Source organism: Anomaloglossus baeobatrachus, chromosome 9, assembly GCF_048569485.1.
Source record: "Anomaloglossus baeobatrachus isolate aAnoBae1 chromosome 9, aAnoBae1.hap1, whole genome shotgun sequence".
In the NCBI taxonomy this organism is placed as follows: domain Eukaryota; kingdom Metazoa; phylum Chordata; class Amphibia; order Anura; family Aromobatidae; genus Anomaloglossus; species Anomaloglossus baeobatrachus.
In genome coordinates, this window is record NC_134361.1 from 174,246,228 (window position 1) to 174,271,346 (window position 25,119).

The 25,119-nt window shown below is 45.2% G+C and overlaps 1 protein-coding gene across 3 annotated transcripts in view; it reads right to left on the bottom strand.

Moving 5' to 3' along the window:
* The window catches only part of DRP2 (dystrophin related protein 2), a 195,755-nt gene that overhangs the window by 31,067 nt on the left and 139,569 nt on the right, over positions 1 to 25,119 (bottom strand). For all 3 annotated transcript variants that reach the window (XM_075324062.1, XM_075324061.1, XM_075324063.1), the window contains exons 17-18: positions 6,152 to 6,217; positions 4,557 to 4,622 (exon numbers count right to left, since the gene is read on the bottom strand). In XM_075324062.1, coding sequence (XP_075180177.1) covers positions 4,557 to 4,622; positions 6,152 to 6,217 — 132 coding nt within the window. The remainder of the gene's footprint in view (positions 1 to 4,556; positions 4,623 to 6,151; positions 6,218 to 25,119) is intronic.

Here is a 25,119-nt window from a genome sequence, read left to right on the forward strand (position 1 = left end):
AGCTACATGTGCAGAGAGCAGGGAGCCGCGCACACTGCTTAGCGCTGGCTCCTTGCTCTCCTAGATACAGTACACATCGGGTTAATTACACGATGTGTACTGCAGCTACATGTGCAGAGAGCAGGAGCCGGCGCTGGCAGCGTGAGAGCGGCGGAGGCTAGTAACGAAGGTAAATATCGGGTAACCACCTTGGTTACCCGATGTTTACCTTGGTTACAGCTTACCGCAGCTGCCAGATGCCGGCTCCTGCTCTCTGCTCGCTTCATTTCGTCGCTCTCTCGCTGTCACACACAGCGATCTGTGCGTCACAGCGGGAGAGCGACGACCAAAAAATGAAGCAGGACATTCAGCAACGAGCGGCGACCTCACAGCAGGGGCGAGCTCGTTGCTGGATGTCACACACAGCGACAGCGACGGGACGTCGCTGCAACGTCACAGAAAATGGTGACGTAGCAGCGACGTCGTTGTCGTAGTCGCTGTGTGTGACACCACCTTAACTCTGAACACCTCCAACCCCTCCCCACCCTCCTTCAATCTTTACAACCATGATGAATGCCACATCATCACCACTACTCAATGACCATTCCTTGCTCCAAAAAAATTGCAATCTGTTGTTTTAACCCTAGAACGCGCAACCATAGAAATCAACCATAGAAAACAAGTAACCTAGCAGGCCTGCGAGGCCCCAGGTATGCGTTCTAGTTAAAAGACTTCACATTTCTGATGACCACAACGAGACCAGCGGTAAAGCCTTTTCCTCAGCTGCCTCATAATAAGACCTCTTTCAAATCTGGGATCTGTTTAATTGGGACATTTGGACCTAGCTTAACCAGCGATCTGAGACTACTGATCCTAGACAGCAATCTGATCTCAGAACTCAAATATCATAGTTGTTCCTGGGTTAGCCACTAACACACCACATCCGGTAACTCCACCCTTCCTGTGTTACCTCCCTATGTTACTTTAGTGGTTATTTTTTGTAAAATGAAAAAAATATTTTTGGGAAAAAGACAAGATTTTTATTCCTACAAGGCAATTACATTTATGATTAAGATCAGGTTGAGAACAATATATTTTCCTTTTGTGAATGACAACTGTGACACATAAGGCAAGTGTCAGACAACATACTAAACTAGAGGGGAGGGAAAATAACACCATCATTTTTGTATGATCCTTGTAAGCAGGACAAGGTAATCACTATGTTATCTTAAGTTTCCTTATTGTCTAAACCGCTGACAACAAAAGTGAATACACCCCTAAATTAAAATGGCCAAATTGTGCCCAATTAGCCATTTTCCCTCCCCGATATCATGTGACTCATTAGTGTCACAAGGTCTCAAGTGTGAATGGGGAGCAGATGTGTTACATTTGGTGTTATCGCTCACACACTCTCTTATACTGGTCACTGGAAGCTCAACATGGCTCCTCATGGCAAAGAATTCTCTGAGGATCTTTAAAAAAGAATTGTTGCACTACATAAAGATGGCCTGGGCTATAAGAAGATTGTCACCACCCTGAAACTGAGATGCAGCAAGGTGGCCAAGACTATACAGTGGTTTAATAAGACAGGTTCCACTCAGAACAGGCCTCGCCATGTTCGACCAAAGAAGTTGAGTGCATGTGCTCAGCGTCATAGCTATAGGTTGCCATTTCAGAATAGATGTATGAGTGCTGCCAACATTGCTGCAGAGGATACAGGGGTGGGGGTCCGACTGTCAGTGCTCAGACTATACGCTGCATACTGTATCAAATTGGTCTGCATAGCTGTTGTCCCAGAAGGACTGTGGAATGCCGACTGCAAGACGTAGTATATTAGCATTTAATAAAAAGGTCAGATACTTTTCTCACAACATGCATTATTACTGTTCTACAGCCAAATTAGTTCAGAGACGTAAACAGTTGAACTAATTTTGCGGTGCTGGAAATTAATATGATGCTTAAGTTTTCTGATTGGCTCTAATTTTCATGCTACAGAGGAGGTTGTAATTACTTATAACACCTTTCATGCAGGTTTATAGAAAAATTGCATATTTATTATTTCATCATCACTTTTGCAGTCTATTACAACCTCTATTTAGTCTATTGAGCCTTCAGTATTCTATCATCTTAGGGTGATCAATCAAAAAATGCCATCTCTGCTCTGATGACCCTCCTAATTACAAATGCAAAATGCTCTTTGTGTAAGGCCTCCTTCACACATCTGTGTCTCCAGTACGTGTGACATCTGTTTCCACGTACCAGAGACACAAACTCATGTAGACCCATTAAAATCAATGGGCTCAGTCACACATCCGTGTTTAAAAAAAAAAAAAAAAAAAATAGAATCCATCAATGCTTGCAGATTACAGTTGGACAATTGAAAGAGATGATCCAATAGAGGAGTCCAAGAGACAAGTGAAAAAACAGTTGTCACTGAACGAGGAAAACATTTTATAGGGTGATTTGTGTAATTCGCAATAGTGCTTCGACATGTTTTAGGTACCTGAATTGTTCCTAAGTTTCTACTATATAAATATCAGAAAACTGACATGACAAAAGATTCTGCATCTTTATATTTGCAAAATAATAATGCTTCAAAGTACTGAAAGGTTAATGCATTAATTATATGTAGCAGTAAAAGTAAAACTCTTTGATATTATAGGAAGAAGAGCCAACTAAATATTTTCATTGTTAGATTTGAATTCAGGAGGTGAAAATCATTAAGAAATGGCTGATTTCATAACTGAACCTGGACACTTCTGAAAATATGTAGAACAGTGTAATATAGTAATAGAGAATGGTGGAGAAACTGGTGGAGGAAGGTTGAACTTGATGGATCCAAGGTTGGCTTGATGCACCAGTGTCTTTTTACAACCTACAGTATGTAACTATGTAATAATGAAGTTGTGGAAAACCTTCTTAAGGCTCTGTGCGCACTAGACCTTTTTACCCGCGGATTTACCCGCGGATTTGCCGCGGAAATTTCTTGAGAAATGTCTGCAATCTTTGTGCAGACATTTCCCAGCAATTTCTATGAAAAAAAAAAATAGCTGTGCGCACTTGTGCGGATTTTTCTCAAGAAATTTCCTTGAGAAGAATTTCTCGAGAAAATTTCTTGAGAAAATGAACATGTCCATTATTTCCGCAGGTACCCTGCGGATTTCGGCAGTACAGCCTGCAAAAATCCGCAGGGAACCACCCGCGGGAAAATCGCGGCAATTTCGCGGCTATTCCGCGGCTAATCCGCGGCATATCCGCATGCGGATTTGGTGCGGATTTTTTCCGGAGGTCCGGAAATCTTTCACTCCCAGAAGTTTCTCAAGAAATTTTCTTGAGAAACTTCACATTTCTAGTGCGCACATAGCCTAAAGGTAAGGGCTGTCCAGATTACAGCAGAGGGGGGAGATCACCACCATCTTTGTGGAGCTAACAGCATATAGTGTGTGCTGCACTTTCCCTCTGTCACCCGCCGGGATGTGTGAGTACTGGTGCCACCACTACCTTCCCCCTCCCCCCCGCTGCCGCCGCTGCTACCCTCTGTCTCGCCCATACCGTCGCCCATCCATTGCCACTCTCCCATCCCCTCCCGCCGCTTCCCCACCGCCGTTCCCTCCACTCTCGTGTGCTCACCTCTGGCCTCCGCTCCTCAGCTCAGCGGAGCGCGGTATACTGAGGAGCGGCATACACGTGTGTGCGGCTGAGTATTTGAGGGCGTGAGTGCGGTAGAGCATTTGGGGGGCATGTGTGCCGCAGAGCATTTGGGGGCGTGCGTGCGGCAGAGCATTTGGGGTGCGTGCAGCAGAGCATTGCAGCAGAGCATTTGGGGGGCGTGCGGCAGAGCATTGCGGAAGAGCATTTGGGGGGCATGCATCAGAGCATTGCGGCAGAGCATTGTGGGCATGCGTGCGGCAGAGCATTGCTGCAGAGCATTGCAGGCGGCAGAGCATTGTGACAGAGCATTGCGGGCAGGTGTGCGGCAGAGCATTGCGGGCAGGCGTGCATGTAGCAGAAAGCATTGTGGGTGTGCATGCAGCAGAGCATTGCAGGCGTGCGTGCGGCAGAGTACTGCGGGCGTGCAGGCGTGTGGCAAAGCATTGCTGGCGTGCAGAGCACTATGTGGGGAGCACTATGCAGCTGTCCTTGGTGACACTTTAGACATATTTAGGATCACTTTAAGGTCACCAACAAAATGGCTCCGCACAGTGACCCTAAACTTCATTCCTGTTGGAAACACCCAGATTGGGAGGAGGGTGTGACATCACACACAGGAGAGCAGATTCCACCCACTTTTACAGCAGCTGTAATGTGAAATATTTCTACAGTACTTCTACAGTAGGATTTCAGCAGCTGCTCCCCCTAGTGCTTAAGAGTGGAAAATATTAAACGTTTAATTTTTTTATATATATATATATATTGCTCAATTAAAAACAAATAATAATATTTAAACAAAACATTAAAACATTAATACTTTACATTTTTTCAGTTATTGAAATTTATTTTTTTGGACGACACATTCCCTTTAAGGTTTATGCGCTTTGTATGCTTAAATGTTGATATGAAATGTCTGTAATACTCACAGGCTATCATCAGGAGAAAGGCTATCAGTAAAGAAGGAGCAATTCTGATTTTCCATTTCGGCAAGTCTACAGAAAGAAAGACAGAAATTTCATGAGTGCAGTATTCATATATCACTTCTCAAAAAAGACTGCAGCCTTGACTTTGTAGTTATATTACATAGTTCCACTAGTGAATAAGAAGAAAACATACTGGATTGGAAACACTTAGGTCATGTGCACACAGTGAGTATTTGGTGAGCTTTTTACCTCAGATTTAGGCCACGTGCACACGTTGAGTGTTTGGTGAGTTTTTTACCTCAGTATTTGTGAGCCAAAACCTGGAATGGGTGAAAAATGCAGACACGGTGCCGTGTTTCTATTATATTTTTCCTCTGATTTTACCACTCCTGTATTTAGCTTACATATACTGAGGTAAAAAACTCACCAAATACTCAACGTATGCACGTGGCCTTAATACTGAGGTAAAAAACTCACCAAATACTCAACCTGTGCACGTGGCCTTAATACTGAGGTAAAAACTCAGCATATATTCAACATGTCACGTGGCCTTAATACTGAGGTAAAAACTCACCAAATACTGAAGGTATATGGCCTTAATACTGAGGTAAGAAAAAAATCACCAAATACTCGACGTGTGCATGTGGTCTTAATATTGAGGTAAAACAAACCTCACCAAATACTCAATGTGTGCACAGGGCCTTAATGCTGAGGTAAAAATTCACCAAATACTCAGGGTGCGCACATGGCCTTAATAGTGAAGTACAAAATTCCCCAAATACTCAATGTGTGCACGGGGCCTTATAGCTCCAACTAATTCAAGAGAAGCTTCGGTTCATGCCAAGGTACGAGTAATTAAAGGGATATTCTAAAGTGTAGAAGTTATCCGCTATCCTTGGCTATGGGTCTGAACAGTGGTCCCCCCCCCCTTAATGATCCCGAGAATGGGGCTTTGAACAGCCCGTGTGAGGGGAGCTGTGGTCGATCATGTGGACCTCCACCCATTCATTCTCTTTGGGACTGCAGAGTCTTCATTTGGCTGCTTTTTGGCACTCCCATAAGGAAAAATGGAGCAGCAGTACACATGATCGACCACTGCTCCCTACACACAGGGATCTTCAGAGCCCCAAGTTTCGAAATTGGTTGGTGTCTCAGCCCAAACACATTCCAATACGCATAACTTATATTTTTTTCAAAAATACATACATGTTAAGCTTTGGTTGAATCCGGTTTTTGTATTCCCTATAGCTCGTGATGTATAGGTCAATAGGGAGCTGTGACAAGTGCCATCTGTCACCTATAGTACTTCATAGCGTATATGTAACACTGTCATGTTGCGGGGAGGGCGGTGTGACTTTTAGTGCTGGGTGTCCTGAATGTAACTCTGCCGGAGGAGCAGGGCACCGTGTGTGCCACGCTTTCATGAGTAATTAGTTATTAAAACATGGTACTGACAGAATGGGCGACCAATGTTTGTTTATCCACAAAGATTGCTCCATTCTTTCTCATTACGAATGTACATCTAGTTTTACTTATTTATTCATTTTTTATCATTGGTATTTTTACAGTTTCTAACATTTATTAGTGAATACACAGACCTGCTGGCAAAGTGCTCTATCCTTGAATGTGTATCAGCGTGAGGAAGCATTGGAGAAGACAATGGCCTGTAACATAGGGAAAAAACAGAATCTCATCACCTGATAGCATTTATATCCTACAACTTACCATAAGTCAACTGCTGGAAATGCTGTGTTGCCCATCACCCATTCCACATCCTAAAATCTATCCTGGTAGGCAATGGCATAAATAAACTCCCATAGGCACTGATGCCATAGGTAGCTTAGCCCCACAACGTTCCTACACCAACTTTTTTAAATGCAAATTCTCTTCTAAAATTCTACCTTGCGTTCTTCAAAAAGTAATAACGTCCTTCCATGGCTGCGTCCTTCCTTCGTCATGCCGCCAGTTATCTCCTTGGGAGGAAGAGCAAGCTGGAAGGACTGGGCCAAGCTGTCATAACAATAGACACATTGTATACACCTCACAGTGGGGTGCATCAAATATTGGTTAATAAAACTAAAAGGGTTAAAAAAAAGAGAATTTTGTTACTTACCGTAAATTCTTTTTCTTATAGTTCCGTATTGGGAGACCCATACCATGGATGTTTAGCTTCTGCCTCCGGAGGACACACAAAGTACTACACTTAAAAGTGTAGCTCCTCCCTCTGAGCTTATACACCCCCTGGTAGCCAGTCCTAGCCAGTTTAGTGCAAAAGCTGAAGGAGAATAGCCACCCACAAGTAGAACCGAGTAAGAACCGGAACAACCGGAGACTCTGTCCACGACAACAGCCGGTGATAACACACGGAACAAAAAAATTGCCAACAGGCAACAGGGAGGGAGCTGGGTCTCCCAATACGGAACTATAAGAAAAAGAATTTACGGTAAGTAACAAAATTCTCTTTTTCTTTATCGTTCCTTTGGGAGACCCATACCATGGGACGTTCCAAAGCTGTCCATGGGTGGGAATAAACAGAAAAACTAAGAAGTAGGCGGAGCCTAACTTCACAAGTGGGCGACAGCCGCCTGAAGGATGCGTCTGCCCAAGCTCGCATCTGCCGAAGCATGAGCATGCACTTGGTAGTCCTTCGAAAAGGTATGCAGGCTAGTCCAAGTGGCAGCCTGACAGACTTGTTGAGCCGTAGCCTGGTGCCTAAAAGCCCAAGAGGCACCGACAGCTCTGGTCGAGTGTGCTTTGATCCCCGGCGGGGGAGGCACCTGAGTACTCTGGTAGGCGTCCGAAATGGTCGATCTAATCCAACGGGCCAAGGTCGGCTTAGAAGCAGAGAGACCCTTGCGCCGCCCTGTGGTTAGCACAAAAAGAGAGGTGCACCGCCTAAGCGCAGCGGTGCGAGACACATAAATCCGGAGAGCACGCACCAGATCTAGAGTATGCAGCGCTTTCTCAAAGCGATGAACAGGGGCCGGACATAAGGAAGGCAAGGAAATATCCTGGTTAAGGTGGAAGGGAGAGACCACCTTAGGAAGAAAGTCCGGGGTCGGACGGAGAACTACCTTGTCTTGGTGAAAAACCAAAAAAGGTGACTCCGAGGAGAGCGCAGCCAAATCAGAGACTCTCCTGAGAGAAGTTATGGCAACTAGAAAGGCCACCTTTTGAGAAAGACGATACAAAGAAACCTCCCTAAGGGGCTCGAAAGGGGGTTTCTGTAATACCGTGAGGACCAAGTTAAGGTCCCAGGAATCCAAGGGCGGCCGATAAGGCGGAATGATGTGAGACGCACCTTGCATGAAGGTGCGGACCTGAGCCAGCCGGGCGAGATGCCGCTGGAACAGCACTGATAGAGCTGAGACTTGTCCCTTGAGAGAGTTGAGGGACAGTCCTAGCTGCAGACCGGACTGTAAAAAAGACAGAAGGGTCGGCAACGAGAATGGCCAAGGAGAATGGCCGGAAGAGCGACACCAGGACAGGAAAATTTTCCAAGTCCTGTGATAGATCTTGACGGAGGAAGACTTACGGGCCCGAGTCATAGTGGAGATGACTTCAGGAGGAATACCAGAAGCCGTCAAAATCCAGGACTCAAGAGCCACGCCGTCAATTTGAGTGCCGCAGAATTCGGGCGGAAAAACGGACCTTGCGAGAGCAGGTCTGGACGGTCCGGAAGATACCACGGCATCTCCACGGACAGTTGGAGCAGGTCCGGATACCAAGCTCGCCTGGGCCAGTCCGTTGCAATGAGGATGACTCGACGGCCCTCCATTCTGATCTTGCGCAGGACTCTGGGCAAGAGAGCTAGAGGGGGAAACACGTAGGACAGACGAAACTGGGACCAGTCTTGAACCAGAGCGTCCACGGCGAAGCCTGAGGATCGTGGGAGCAAGCCACGTAAACCGGAACCTTGTTGTTGTGACGGGATGCCATTAGGTCCACGTCCAGAGTGCCCCACTTGCGGCAGATTGACTGAAACACTGCCGGGTGCAGGGACCACTCGCCACCGTCCACGGATTGACGGTTGAGATAATCTGCCTCCCAGTTTTCTACGCCAGGGATGTGGACTGCGGATATGGTGGACTTGGAGTCCTCCGCCCATTGAAGAATGCGTTGGACCTCCAACATTGCCAGGCGGCTGCGTGTCCCGCCTTGATGATTGATGTAGGCAACCGCTGTCGCGTTGTCTGACTGGACTCGAATGTGCCTGCCCGCCAACAGGTGGTGAAAGGCTAGGAGAGCTAGAAGCACAGCTCTGGTTTCCAGCACATTGATTGAAAGGGCTGACTCGGACGGACTCCAAGTGCCCTGTGCTCTGTGGTGGAGATGTACCGCTCCCCAGCCGGAAAGGCTGGCATCCGTGGTGAGAATCACCCAGGACGGAGTCAGGAAGGAGCGCTCTTGGGACAGGGAGAGGGGTCGAAGCCACCACTGAAGAGAGCTCCTGGTCCGTGGCGACAGAGCCACTAACCTGTGTAAGGAGGAAGGCCGCTTGTCCCAACAGCGGAGAATGTCCAGCTGCAGAGGACGCAGATGGAACTGGGCAAAGGGAACCGCCTCCATGGAGGCCACCATTTGACCCAGCACCTGCATCAGGCGCCTGAGGGAATAACGGCGGGGCCTCAGGAGAGAGCGCACCGCTAGCCGGAGAGACTGCTGTTTGATTAAGGGCAACTTCACAAGTGCCGGCAAAGTCTCGAACTGCATCCCTAGGTATGTGAGACTCTGGGTCGGAGTCAGAGTGGATTTGGGAAGATTGACAATCCACCCGAATTGGGCTAGGGTGGCGAGAGTGAGCGAAACACTCCGCTGACAGTCTGCGCTGGATGTACCCTTGACCAGAAGGTCGTCCAGATAAGGAAGCACTGCTAACCCCTGGAGGTGCAGGACCGCAATCACTGCCGCCATGACCTTGGTGAATACCCGAGGGGCCGTGGCTAACCCGAAGGGGAGAGCCACGAATTGGAAATGATCCTCTCCTATCGCAAAACGTAACCAACGCTGATGTGACACTGCGATTGGCACATGTAGATAGGCATCTCTGATGTCGATGGACGTCAGGAACTCCCCTTGGGTCATAGAGGCAATGACTGATCGCAGAGACTCCATGCGAAAATGCCGCACCCGGACATGCTTGTTGAGAAGCTTGAGATCCAGGATGGGCCAGAAGGTACCGTCCTTTTTTGGAACTAGGAAGAGATTTGAGTAAAAACCTCTGAACCGTTCCTGAGCGGGAACTGGGACAATCACTCCGTTTGCCTGCAAGGACGCCACGGCCTGCGAGAAGGCGGCGGCCTTGGAGCAGGGGGGAGTTGAGAGAAAAAATCTGTTTGGTGGGCTGGAAGAGAATTCTATCCTGTAGCCGTGAGATATGATGTCTCTCACCCACTGATCGGAGACTTGCTTTAACCAAGCGTCGCCAAAGTGGGAGAGCCTGCCACCGACTAAGGACGTGGCTGGAGCGGGCCGAGAGTCATGAGGAAGCTGCCTTAGTGGCAGAACCTCCTGCGGTCTTCTGCGGACGCGCTTTTGGGCGCCAGTTGGATTTCTGATCCTTGGCTGAGTTAGCGGACGAGGCGGAAGGCTTAGAGGATGACCAGTTGGAGGAACGAAAGGAACAAAACCTCGATTGATTCCTACCCTGGGCGGGTTTCCTGGTCTTGGTTTGTGGCATGGAAGTACTCTTCCCGCCAGTAGCTTCTTTAATGATTTCATCCAGCTGTTCACCAAACAGCCGTGAACCAGCAAAAGGGAGCCCAGCAAGGTACTTCTTGGAAGAAGCATCTGCCTTCCACTCTCGAAGCCACAAGATCCTGCGGATAACAAGAGAATTAGCTGAAGCCACCGCAGTGCGGTGAGCAGCCTCTAGCATGGCAGACATGGCATAAGATGAAAAGGCTGAAGCCTGAGCAGTTAAGGTAACCATCTCAGTCATAGATTCCTTGGTGAGGGAATGCATCTCCTCTAGAGAAGCAGAGATGGCTTTGAGAGCCCACACTGCTGCAAAAGATGGGGAAAACGCGGCCCCCGCAGCTTCATACACAGATTTGGCCAGAAGGTCAATCTGACGGTCAGTGGAATCCTTAAGTGAGGTGCTGTCAGCCACCGACACAATGGTCCGGGCTGATAGCCTAGACACCGGAGGGTCTACCTTTGGGGAGTGAGACCACTCCTTGACCACCTCAGGTGGAAATGGAAACCGGTCATCAGAACCACGCTTTGGAAAGCGTTTGTCAGGACAGGCCCTGGGTTTGGTCACAGCGGTCTGAAAACTAGAGTGGTTAAAGAACACACTCTTCACTCTCTTAGGCGAGGTAAACTGATGTTTTTCTGCCAAAGAGAGTTGCTCCTCTGACACTGGCGGATTGAGATCCAACACAGAATTAATAGAAGCAATCAAATCACTAAGATCTGAGTCACCCTCAGAGAAATCGATGGGATACATAGCCTCCGAGCCCCCAGTGAGGACATCCTCCTCATCTTGAGAGTCAGCTCTTGAGACAGAGCCGTGGGATGGGGAGGGGGAGGAAACCCTGCGCCTTCTCTTAGAAGGACGGGGTCTGGGATCAGATGATGAATCCTCCGTGAGCTCTGATGGACGGAGGTCAGAGGATAGGAGTCCTCTGTCAAGAGTATTAGAGGCACCCTGTGAGGGGGGCTGATGCATATTCATCAAAGTCCTGGACAAAAGTCCTATGGACTCAGCAAATCACTGGGATATGGACCTAGAAAAGGACTCTACCCAGGTCGGGGGTTCAATCACAGGTGCAGCAGCAGCCTGAGAGACCACTGGGGGTGAGACTCCAGGCTGTGGCACCGCCAAGTTAGAGCAACCATCACAGTGTGGATAAATGCTCGGCTCAGGCAGCAGGAGCTTACATGCAGTGCATGCAGAATAAAGCTTTGGAGCCTTGCTCCTTGTGTGAGACATGCTGCTGGTATACAGAGGTCCACAACCGGAGACCGGCTGTGGCTTACCAGACCGCTGAGCGCGGTGTTGTGTGCCCTCCAGATCCCGAAGCCCGGTCCCCCAGTCGCAGCACCTCAGCAGAGATGCAGAAAGCAGGATGTCCCAGAGCAGAGTGAACTCTGCCTGAGAAATGACTAGGGGGCGTTCCTATAAAAGAGCGGGAACTGGAGGGCTATAGAGACCTGCAGGGAAGGAGGGACGCCCCAGCAGTGGGGAGTGTCCCTCCCCTGTGTAGAACGGCCGCCGGGAGGAGCCGAACCTGTCCCTCTGCATGAGTGACATGCGAGGGCAGGAAAATGAAACTAGGCCTCCGGCGAAGCCGGAGCCTAAATTTAAGCGGCGAGGCCGACAAGCAGGCACCATCGGCGCGGTTCTCAGGCAAAAGCTAGAGAATCCACCGGAAAAGTTAAAACAATCACATACAGCATACTCTCCCCTTACAATAAAGAATCGGGACCCCCAACATAAACGTCTCAGGTACTTAGCTGCTGAGACGCAGGGCCATGTCCCTGGGGATGAGTGCTCCAGTCCAACAGAATCCTCAAGGGGCTGTGGATGGAGACCGGACTCCTGCCAGGCATGGAGACCGTGCTGGCTCCCACTTCAAGCCAGAGCCCAGGAGGGATGGTGAAGGAGCGTGGCATGTAAGGCTGCAGCCTTGTAAATCAACCTTGACAACACCGCCGACACAGTGGGGTGAGAAGGGACATGCCGGGAGTCCAGACATGGACCCGCTTTTCTTCAAACTCTTTCCAAAAGTCAAACAAATCAGATGAGAATGCATGTGTGGATGTATGCCTCCTGACACAAAGCAATAAACTGGCTAGGACTGGCTACCAGGGGGTGTATAAGCTCAGAGGGAGGAGCTACACTTTTAAGTGTAGTACTTTGTGTGTCCTCCGGAGGCAGAAGCTAAACACCCATGGTATGGGTCTCCCAAAGGAACGATAAAGAAACTTTGATTTGTTGGATGACCATTGTTATAGCCTGCCTAAAATCTTACGGTTTTAGCTTTAGATATATTAAATGGGTACAAATGATTTGCTCTGCCCCATCTGCCAATGTTTGTGTTAAGTGTATTCCATCTGCCACCTTTCCATTACACAGCAGGGATGCCCACTATCGCCTGCTCTTTTTGCAATTGCCATTGAGGCATTGGCAATTCACCTCCATAGCACTGACCTGGCCAGTAGAATAAATGAAATTGGACTTTACGCAGATGATTTGATATTATCTGCGAGCGATCCACATTACTTATTGCCCATAGCTATAGAAGTCTAGAAGTGGCCTTGCTGACAGTTAATAATAAGTTGATCCAGCTTTATTTTAATCATTTTACCTATGTGATTCCAGTACGTCTACACAAGATGTGCAGGACCCCTTCTGCAGAGTGCCATCGATGCAATTCTCCAAACGCCGACTTATCTTTTTAGATTAATGTTTTTAAGTTGCTGTCCTCTCTATTGTCAATACCTATATTGTGTTAACCAAAACTTATTTGGGTTGTTAGATGAAGACCATTGGCAACATCATACCCAAATCTTTCTAAGAGAACCCTATTCTTGGCAAGAAAAACAATTCTTCTCCACTGCATGGCTGACAGACCCCCTAAAATTTGAAGATGGAAGGCCTTGGCTAACACTACTATTTCATACAAGAAAGATATCTTGCAGAATAGGGAAGGCCCAGCTAAATTTTAACATTTGTGTCCAGTTCTGGGCATCACTTTTTAAAAAAAGACATAACAAACTGAAGCAAGTTCAGAGAAGAGCAACCAGAATTGTCACCGGTCTGCAAACCATCGGAGGAACAGTTATAGGATCGGGGAATGTTTAGCTTGCAAAAAAAAAGACTGAGAGGAGACTTAATAGCTGTCTACAAATATCTCAAAGGCTATCACACTGTAGAGCGATCTATCCTCATTTGCACTAGAAAGACTAGAAGAAATGGGATGTAACTGATAAGGGGAGACACAGATTAGATATTAGAAAACACTTTTTGAGAGTGAAAGTGATCAACAAGTGGAGCAGGCTCCCACAAGAGGTAGTGAGTTCCTCTTCAATGGAAGTTTTCAAAAAGAGACTGGACAGACATCTGTGTGGGATAATATAGTCAATCCTGCTGTGAGCAGGGGGTTGGACCAGATGACCCTGGAGGTCCCTTCCAACTCTTTCATTCTTTGATTCTATAATTTCTGGGATCTTTGAGTGGCTGGTCTCCTAACCCTCGACCCTCAAGTATTGCAGTAAATTTGTTGTTATGTTCCTTTTCAGTTATATGTGTTCTGTTTATTCCTTCCCTCATCTCAGCCTGAAGTGTTGTGGATCTCATACCAACCCTCGTCTGGCGTTGTGCTCATGGCCTGGCTTAGGCCTCTTTCACACATTAGTTTTTTGCCATCAGTTGCAATCCGTTGTTTTGTGAAAAAAAAACCGGATCCAGTGCTGGATCCGTTTTTATTCATTGACTTGTATTAGCGACGGATTGCGATGGATGGCCTCACATTACATCCGTTGTGCAACAGATTCATCATAAAATGTTTGTGCAGCTGACGGAGCCGACGTCCACATGAACGTTTTTTGTCTGCGTCGAAAAAACAGACAGCGATGGATCCGTCAGTATCCGTCGTTTGTTATAATGGAAGCCTATGGGCGCAGGATCCGTCGCAATCCATCAAATGACGGGTTCCAGCGACTGATCCATTTTTTTCAACTGAGCATGCTCATATGAGATGTAAATTTATTTCTGGTGAGAAAAAAGTGGTACGACGGATCCATTTTTTTTACAGGATCCGTCACATCAGTTTTACCACAATCTGCGACGGATCCGTTGCATCAATCAGAAAACGGATTGTGACTGATAGCAAAAAAGTGAAGTGTGAAAGAGGCCTTAGGTTCGGACTGGCCCACAGGCGAACCGGAGAATCCTCCGGTGGGTCCCTTTTATATAGTACGTCACTTACCCCACAAACATGATCAGTAGTTGATGTATGACATGTTGGATCCTGTAAGAAACTGGTATGTCATTTGGGAGCCGTTTTTGGAATTTCTTTAGCATTTCCATATCATGATAGTGGGAGAATATTCTCCCTTATGTTACAAGCTATATCTTGAGGTACTGTTGCTACACCACTCACCTGAGTTTTTTATGTAAAGGGGTTTTTTGTGATATCTGGGGCACCCGTCACGTATAATGATGAGTAAATGATGCGAACTATAAGTTTCATTAATGACATATTGACTTACGTATATACATGGATTCTTTCTATATTCCTATGAATTGGATGATACAATTGTGGATTGTACGGTAGTTCGATGTTAAAAATGTATCAGTGAACAGATTAATATAGTCATGCCATTGGTGACAGTCATATTGTAGCCCTAATATACACTAAGATGGCGACTTTCCCTCTAGTTACAGCACTACAAGCGCTGACGCTGCGGCGCGCATGCGTGCTCCAGCTCCCCCCGCCTCGTGATGCGGTCGCGTCATCGCGGGCGACCGTGTCGCCTGTTCTGACGTGCCTGTGCCTCGTGGTGGGGGGAGGGAGCCTCCGCATTAACGCCAGCAGCGCCCGGTAAGTGAAGTGCTTGTTATTTGAACTCATAACAGCTGTGAGGGAAGTATATAAGCATAGCCATCACCCCCTCACATCACTCCCTGACGAAGATACGTTGAAACGATCGTTGGAGTGGTGTGGGGAGGGTCCGCCCAGGTAAAGTATCTTTAACATTAAATCAAGGTTTTTGTCTGCCTGATCCCTTGTTTGAGAGGCCTCTTCTAGTTCCTCTCATGGGAATAGAGAAGATGCCTATTTTTACATATAATAGATCCTAGCAAATTTTACCCTCTGGGCTGCATTACACTGCGATACTAATGGAATTGAGATTCCACTCTTTAAAATGTTCAAAAACAAGAGGAAATATACAGGTTGTTACATGATATATATGAATATAGTGCTTAAGGCTGTTAGAATTTTTATTATGAACTGATTACCCTGTGATACCTAAATAGAAAAGTATGGTACATCCTCTTGCTTGTTGCATTGGTTATTGCAGTGATGAAATAAGGCATCTAACCCTGAAACATTGAGGAACAAGGGAGAATATACAGATCACATTTTGATAGGTTAGACAAAACAAAGCATTATTGTAAACTCAAATGCTTTGTGATAGTAAAGTATATGAGAATTTCATTAATATTCTGTGATACTATAAATGAATGTACTATGGTGGACCCTCTATCTCACACCCTGTTTTGTTGATTGATTTTAAACATGTCGAAAATGTCTAGTGTTTATGTTTTTAAATCATGTTAATAAAGATGGATATATTGATTTAAATATGGTCTTTTGAAGTGCTTAGTATGAATTCTGCTTAGAAACACTCAGGGACCACATTATTAGTTTTTTTGATAGATGATAACTTCCTTGTGAGTAAATACTGGTTGTTGTTGTAGGAAGGATCACCAATATGGATTTCAGGATTCGAGATTCAGCATGGTTGAATAAATTACCAACTGTATTTGGAGAAGTGGGTGGTGATGTGGTTGACAATACCTCAGAAGATATCACAAATGAAAAAGATATATTAAAGGAATTGCTATACAGAAGGACTAAGACGTGGTGGAACAAGGCGTCTCTAGAACACTATGACCAACGTAAATTTATACCACGTGGATTAAGGGTACAGGTAATGCCCTCCTTTTCTTTGGAGGAGGAATCATTGACAAAGAGATGGGAAGATGCATGCAATGCTTGCTCCTCATCTTTTTTGTCAATTTTGATTGAGGCCGACAAGAAACATCTGGAAAACTTAGAGGAGCAAATTAAATTGTCACAGGATAAGGTGCGACTAGCGCTATCTCCTGAGCAAATGCAGAAATTTGACTTGGAATTGAATAATTCTTTCCAAAAATGGGAAAAAGAGATACAAAGTTTGAAAACAAGCAAATTCCAACGGGATACTCGAGATTACCAGACTGGTAAAGTATACAAGTGGAAAGCTAAACAGAATCCTATAAGGACGACGTCTTTTTCATCGTCAATAAGTGACATCTCCAGTGTCTCTACTGATAATGCACGTGGTGAAACATCAGGATCTGTGAGTGGTTATTACACACGGAATAAAGCAAAGAAATACAAACCTGCCATGTTCGAACCGGATTTCAAGACAACAAACACCCTAAAGGTAATTAATTTATCTAATATTACCTTAACAGCAGCACAGGAATCAATTTTGACTTTGGGGTTGGGCTTTTGCCCAACAGCAAATTTTGATCACTTCACGGCAATTAAAGATACTTTCTTGTTTGCCAGGAAGTTGTTATTAAAAAAGTACCACTCTAAATCTACCTGTGATTCACTCTCTACAGAGGAAGAACTGGCGGCACTTCAAGCACTAGAAGATCTACTATTAGAACAAATGGAGACACAGCCTGGTAAGTTCCCAGAGATTTTTAAGAAAAAAAGCACATTTTTTCCATCATTATCATCATGTTCTTCGGTTGAAGTCTTTGTCAGAATGGTGGTTGAAGCAATATTTAAGATTCCCCAATATAGACCGTATGATAATTTACGAAGAGAGGAACGGTTAGCCCTTGAGGAACTGAAACGTATGAAAGATGTCATATTCAAACCAGCTGACAAGGGGGGCAACGTGGTAGTTTGGCCTGTGGACCTCTATGAAAAAGAGGTCTTCAGGCAGCTCAACGACCCCCTTTGTTATCAACAACTCACTGGAGATCCCACAGACTCCTTTCAGTTGGAATTGAATGACATCTTAGATGAAGCCCTCGAAAATGGCGTCATTCCTAAAAAGGTCTGGGAAGGTCTTAGAATCAAGTTTCCTCGTGTGCCTACGCTGTATCTATTGCCAAAGGTACACAAGGACATGAAAAACCCACCCGGTAGACCAATCGTCTCAGGGAATGGGAGTTTGGTTGAACCCATATCAAAATTATTGGATTATTTTTTGAAACCAATAGTGATGGAATTGCCATCATTTGTGAAGGATTCCACAGAAGTGTTACGCAGATTGGATGGGATACACATGGATGAGGATATGTTCCTCATCACATGTGATGTGGAATCCCTTTACACTAGTATTTCACACTCCCTGGGGTTATCGGCACTGAGATTTTTTCTAACTAATCGTGATATGGAAAATGACTTGGTGGATTTTATTTTGACTGCAATGAAATTCGTCCTCTCCCACAATTATTTTATTTTTAAAGATCGTTTTTTCCTACAGAAGAGGGGCGTGGCGATGGGGGTGGCATGTGCCCCATCCTACGCCAATCTCTTCATGGGAATGTGGGAGAGGGAATTTGTGCAGAAGAGTGAAGCAATGTTCTTGGGCTCAGTGATTCTCTGGCTGAGATTCATTGACGATGTTCTGTTTATTTGGCAGGGCTCCAAAACCATACTGGAAGAGTTCCTGGCATATTTGAATGACAACCTGTGGAACGTGAAATTAACATACACAGTCAGCAAGACAAGAATTACGTTTTTGGATCTGGATATCTCTGTGGACGACCAGGGAGATCTACATACCAGCATACACCGAAAGGAGACAAGTGTTAACTCCCTTCTACATTCAAAATCAGCTCATCCGTCGCATGTGATACGAGCGATACCAACTGGCCAATTTATTAGAACGAGACGCATTTGCGACAGGGAGGAGGATTTTGAAAGACAAGCAGGAGATCTCCGTTTAAGATTCCTTCAACGGGGGTATAAGAGAGAAAACATCAATAGAGCTTATGAACGATCAAAAAATGCAGAGAGATCAGCACTCCTAACTCCTCGTCGCAAGAAAACATCTGATAATGCTTTACGCTTCATCACCACCTACCACTCTAGATGGGCTGAATTGACGGATGTTGTCTCCAGTTGTTGGTCCATCCTGAAACAAGATCCAACCTTATGTAAAATTGTAACTAACCAACCTTGTTTTGTAGCCAGAAGAAGTAAAACTATCCGAGAATGTTTGGTACACAGTCATCATGTTACAAAATCATCCCGCTTTATTTTTGGTTCAAGTGGGCCAAAGTGGGGGTCTTGGAGATGCGGTGACTGCTCAGCCTGTAAATATGTGGTGAGAACTCAAGAATTTTCTGACACTTCCAACTCTAAAACGTATAAAATCTTACAGCATATTAATTGTAGAACTACACATGTTATCTATCTGGCATGCTGCCCGTGTGGGAAATTGTATGTCGGAATGACTACACGAGAATTTCGTGTTCGTATTTTGGAGCATATCAGAGATATAAAAAGTGCTGAGACAGTTACCGCAGACCAGACCGAGAAAATCTCTAAATTAAAACCTATTGCCAAACATTTTCGTGAGGTCCATCCAGGTCAGGGACATCGCCTTCAGTTCCGGGGCATTGACAAACTTTATGTGGGCAATAGAAGAGGTGATATAACTAAGAGATTAGGACAAATGGAATGCAAATGGATCACCCTCTTGAGGAGTATGAAGCCCATAGGTCTGAATGATCAATGGGGATTTTCTACCTTCCTATAATATATGGATGGGTGATAGTGATCACAATTGCCCTATGTCCTCTCCACTCTTCATTGAACCGCGTATTGTTTTGAAATGTCCATGGATCTGGTAGGATTATGTCTATGACCGATTTATCCTCATTCCATAAGATCTTGAGGCAGGGATTATATTGGCACCGTCTTCAGCTACATATTGTGGTAGTATGATTTCCTGTAGTCCCTCTGGCTCTTTTTCTGCTCTTGACATTGACCTGAGATGGTTACTATGAATGTAAAAGGTACTTTTATGTATTATCCTTCTTCTTTTTCTATATCTACACCATGTGCATTGGGCGGTGATATATTGCATATCACCCCTCCTTGCAACATCTGTGTTTAGATGAGCCCTTTTTGGGTTATTGTGAAATCTCCTAAGTATGACTGGATTAATAGCTATACTATCCCTGTGAGTCATATTCAGTGACCAATGATATTTAAATATTGCTTCTTTCTGGTTTGAACCCATATAAAATATCTAGATGATCTTTCTGTGAGTTGATGTGATTACGTCTGTTTTTCAATATCTACACCATGGGCAATGGGCGGTGATAGTGGGTATATCATCCCCCCTTGCAACGTCTGTGTTTAGATGAGCCCCTCTTGGGCTTTGAACAATGATATCAACTATGGCTCCTTCCTGAACTATTATTATACAGGGTATCCCACATGACCTTATTGTGACTATAATCAGCCATATTATGATGTTCACCATCTCTAGCATCCTTCATGATCTTTAAAGTGATATACTCCATTGATTATTCCTTTATTTATTATATATCACTGATCACCCTGATTTTTAATTACTATGCCATGAATGGTGATGGAGGACATTTTATGTCCTCCACCTCCATATCATCTGCTATAGTAGGGTCTGATATGACCAAAATGGATGCAGAGCTGATGTATGACATGTTGGATCCTGTAAGAAACTGGTATGTCATTTGGGAGCCGTTTTTGGAATTTCTTTAGCATTTCCATATCATGATAGTGGGAGAATATTCTCCCTTATGTTACAAGCTATATCTTGAGGTACTGTTGCTACACCACTCACCTGAGTTTTTTATGTAAAGGGGTTTTTTGTGATATCTGGGGCACCCGTCACGTATAATGATGAGTAAATGATGCGAACTATAAGTTTCATTAATGACATATTGACTTACGTATATACATGGATTCTTTCTATATTCCTATGAATTGGATGATACAATTGTGGATTGTACGGTAGTTCGATGTTAAAAATGTATCAGTGAACAGATTAATATAGTCATGCCATTGGTGACAGTCATATTGTAGCCCTAATATACACTAAGATGGCGACTTTCCCTCTAGTTACAGCACTACAAGCGCTGACGCTGCGGCGCGCATGCGTGCTCCAGCTCCCCCTGCCTCGTGATGCGGTCGCGTCATCGCGGGCGACCGTGTCGCCTGTTCTGACGTGCCTGTGCCTCGTGGTGGGGGGAGGGAGCCTCCGCATTAACGCCAGCAGCGCCCGGTAAGTGAAGTGCTTGTTATTTGAACTCATAACAGCTGTGAGGGAAGTATATAAGCATAGCCATCACCCCCTCACATCACTCCCTGACGAAGATACGTTGAAACGATCGTTGGAGTGGTGTGGGGAGGGTCCGCCCAGGTAAAGTATCTTTAACATTAAATCAAGGTTTTTGTCTGCCTGATCCCTTGTTTGAGAGGCCTCTTCTAGTTCCTCTCATGGGAATAGAGAAGATGCCTATTTTTACATATAATAGATCCTAGCAAATTTTACCCTCTGGGCTGCATTACACTGCGATACTAATGGAATTGAGATTCCACTCTTTAAAATGTTCAAAAACAAGAGGAAATATACAGGTTGTTACATGATATATATGAATATAGTGCTTAAGGCTGTTAGAATTTTTATTATGAACTGATTACCCTGTGATACCTAAATAGAAAAGTATGGTATATCCTCTTGCTTGTTGCATTGGTTATTGCAGTGATGAAATAAGGCATCTAACCCTGAAACATTGAGGAACAAGGGAGAATATACAGATCACATTTTGATAGGTTAGACAAAACAAAGCATTATTGTAAACTCAAATGCTTTGTGATAGTAAAGTATATGAGAATTGCATTAATATTCTGTGATACCATAAATGAATGTACTATGGTGGACCCTCTATCTCACACCCTGTTTTGTTGATTGATTTTAAACATGTCGAAAATGTCTAGTGTTTATGTTTTTAAATCATGTTAATAAAGATGGATATATTGATTTAAATATGGTCTTTTGAAGTGCTTAGTATGAATTCCGGATGATAAATCTTATAGATGCATTGAATCATCAGAATGGGGAAGGCTTGCTCCTGAGCCTAGATGTAGAAAAGGCATTTGATAGATTAGGTTGCCCTTTTCTGTTCAATACTCTTAAAAGACTTGGTATAGAGGGACCATTCCTGCACACTATTCGTGCTTTATATATAAACCCTGAAGCTTTGGTAAAATTGCCTCATGCTTCGTCCTCGGCCTTTCCCAGACATAATGGGTCTAGGCAGGGGTGTCCTCTGTCCCCCCTTTTATTTGTTCTATGTATAGAACCTCTAGCCACACAAATTAGGGAAAATCCAGATGTGCAGGGGTTTGAAATAGGGGAACGGGAGTACAAGCTGTCACTTTTCGCTGATGAAGTCCTCCTAATGGTGAGAAGTAGAGTTGAGCGCGGTTCGTGGTTCGTGGTTCTCCAGTTCGCGGCTCGAGTGATTTTGGGGCATGTTCTAGATCGAACTAGAACTCGAGCTTTTTGCAAAAGCTCGATAGTTCTAGAAACGTTCGAGAACGGTTCTAGCAGCCAAAAAACAGCTAAATCCTAGCTTGGTTTCTGCTGTAATAGTGTAAGTCACTCTGTGAATCAAACTATTATCACATTTCAGTGTATAGTGTGCGTGAACAGCGCCTTCAGATCACTGCTGTTTCTATAATGGCGATCGCCATTTTTTTTTTTTTTTTTCTTGTCTTCCTTCCCTAAGCGCGCGCGTCTTGTGGGGCGGGCCAGCATGTCAGCCAATCACAGACACACACACACCTAAGTGGACTTTGAGGCAGAGAAGCAACGGCATGTGTGATAGGATCTGCATGTCACATGTCCCTGCATTATAAAACCGGACATTTTCTTCACGAACGCCATTATCTGCCTTCTGCGTCTTTGGTGTCAGACATCAGTGTCGCAGCTCCGTCCTCCTGAGTCCTATCGCCGATACAGCTGTATGCGCTGCATACACAGCGTTAGACAGCTTAGGGAGAGCACATTCTAGCAGTCCTTTTAAGGGCTCGTACCGGCAGGGTCAGAGAGCCATAAGTGACAGGTCCTGCAAACAGCAACAGCGTCTGTGTAGCCCAGGTCAGGGATTTCCTCCCTGCATTTCACCATTAGGAGGGAATAGAAAGGCAGGCTTCCATTCCTCTACCCAGAGCACCACAATCCTGCCACTGTACCCTCCTGTCCTCTGCACACTCCAACTCATTCTAAGTAAGCCATTATACTAGCAAACATTCAGTGTACCTAGTGGCATCCTATACGTGGCTATTGGACTTTGCTATAGTCCCACTAGTGCAAAGACATTTGCAGAGCACGTCTGCCTGCATTGCACACTACAACTTTTTTAAACTAAGCAATTTTACTAGCAAACACTCAGTGTACCTAGTGGCATCCTATACGTGGCTATTGGACTTTGCTATAGTCCCACTAGTGCCAAGACATTTGCAGAGCGCATCTGCCTGCGTTGCACACTCCAACTAATTATAACTAAGCCATTATACTTGCACACACTAAGTGTTTTTTAGTGGCATCCTATACGTGGCTATTGGACTTTGCTATAGTCCTACTAGTGCCAAGACATTTGCAGAGCGCATCTGCCTGCGTTGCACACTACAACTTTTTTAAACTAAGCAATTTTACTAGCAAACACTCAGTGTACCTAGTGGCATCCTATACGTGGCTATTGGACTTTGCTATAGTCCCACTAGTGCCAAGACATTTGCAGAGCGCATCTGCCTGCGTTGCACACTCCAACTAATTATAACTAAGCCATTATACTTGCACACACTAAGTGTTTTTTAGTGGCATCCTATACGTGGCTATTGGACTTTGCTATAGTCCTACTAGTGCCAAGACATTTGCAGAGCGCATCTGCCTGCGTTGCACACTCCAACTAATTATAACTAAGCCATTATACTAGCACACACTCAGTGAACCTAGTGGCATCCTATATGTGGCTATTGGACTTTGCTATAGTCCCACTAGTGCCAAGACATTTGCAGCACGTCTGCCTGCGTTGCACACTCCAACTAATTATAACTAAGCCATTATACTAGCACACACTCAGTGTACCTAGTGGCATCCTATACGTGGCTATTGGACTTTGCTATAGTCCCACTAGTGCCAAGACATTTGCAGCACGTCTGCCTGCGTTGCACACTCCAACTAATTATAACTAAGCCATTATACTAGCACACACTCAGTGTACCTAGTGGCATCCTATACGTGGCTATTGGACTTTGCTATAGTCCCACTAGTGCCAAGACATTTGCAGCACGTCTGCCTGCGTTGCACACTCCAACTAATTATAACTAAGCCATTATACTAGCACACACTCAGTGTACCTAGTGGCATCCTATACGTGGCTATTGGACTTTGCTATAGTCCCACTAGTGCCAAGACATTTGCAGCACGTCTGCCTGCGTTGCACACTCCAACTAATTATAACTAAGCCATTATACTAGCACACACTCAGTGTACCTAGTGGCATCCTATACGTGGCTATTGGACTTTGCTATAGTCCTACTAGTGCCAAGACATTTGCAGAGCGCATCTGCCTGCGTTGCACACTCCAACTAATTATAACTAAGCCATTATACTAGCACACACTCAGTGAACCTAGTGGCATCCTATACGTGGCTATTGGACTTTGCTATAGTCCCACTAGTGCCAAGACATTTGCAGCACGTCTGCCTGCGTTGCACACTCCAACTAATTATAACTAAGCCATTATACTAGCACACACTCAGTGTACCTAGTGGCATCCTATACGTGGCTATTGGACTTTGCTATAGTCCTACTAGTGCCAAGACATTTGCAGAGCGCATCTGCCTGCGTTGCACACTCCAACTAATTATAACTAAGCCATTATACTAGCACACACTCAGTGAACCTAGTGGCATCCTATACGTGGATATTGGACTTTGCTATAGTCCCACTAGTGCCAAGACATTTGCAGCACGTCTGCCTGCGTTGCACACTCCAACTAATTATAACTAAGCCATTATACTAGCACACACTCAGTGTACCTAGTGGCATCCTATACGTGGCTATTGGACTTTGCTATAGTCCCACTAGTGCCAAGACATTTGCAGCACGTCTGCCTGCGTTGCACACTCCAACTAATTATAACTAAGCCATTATACTAGCACACACTCAGTGTACCTAGTGGCATCCTATACGTGGCTATTGGACTTTGCTATAGTCCCACTAGTGCCAAGACATTTGCAGCACGTCTGCCTGCGTTGCACACTCCAACTAATTATAACTAAGCCATTATACTAGCACACACTCAGTGTACCTAGTGGCATCCTATACGTGGCTATTGGACTTTGCTATAGTCCCACTAGTGCCAAGACATTTGCAGCACGTCTGCCTGCGTTGCACACTCCAACTAATTATAACTAAGCCATTATACTAGCACACACTCAGTGTACCTAGTGGCATCCTATACGTGGCTATTGGACTTTGCTATAGTCCCACTAGTGCCAAGACATTTGCAGCACGTCTGCCTGCGTTGCACACTCCAACTAATTATAACTAAGCCATTATACTAGCACACACTCAGTGTACCTAGTGGCATCCTATACGTGGCTATTGGACTTTGCTATAGTCCTACTAGTGCCAAGACATTTGCAGAGCGCATCTGCCTGCGTTGCACACTCCAACTAATTATAACTAAGCCATTATACTAGCACACACTCAGTGAACCTAGTGGCATCCTATACGTGGATATTGGACTTTGCTA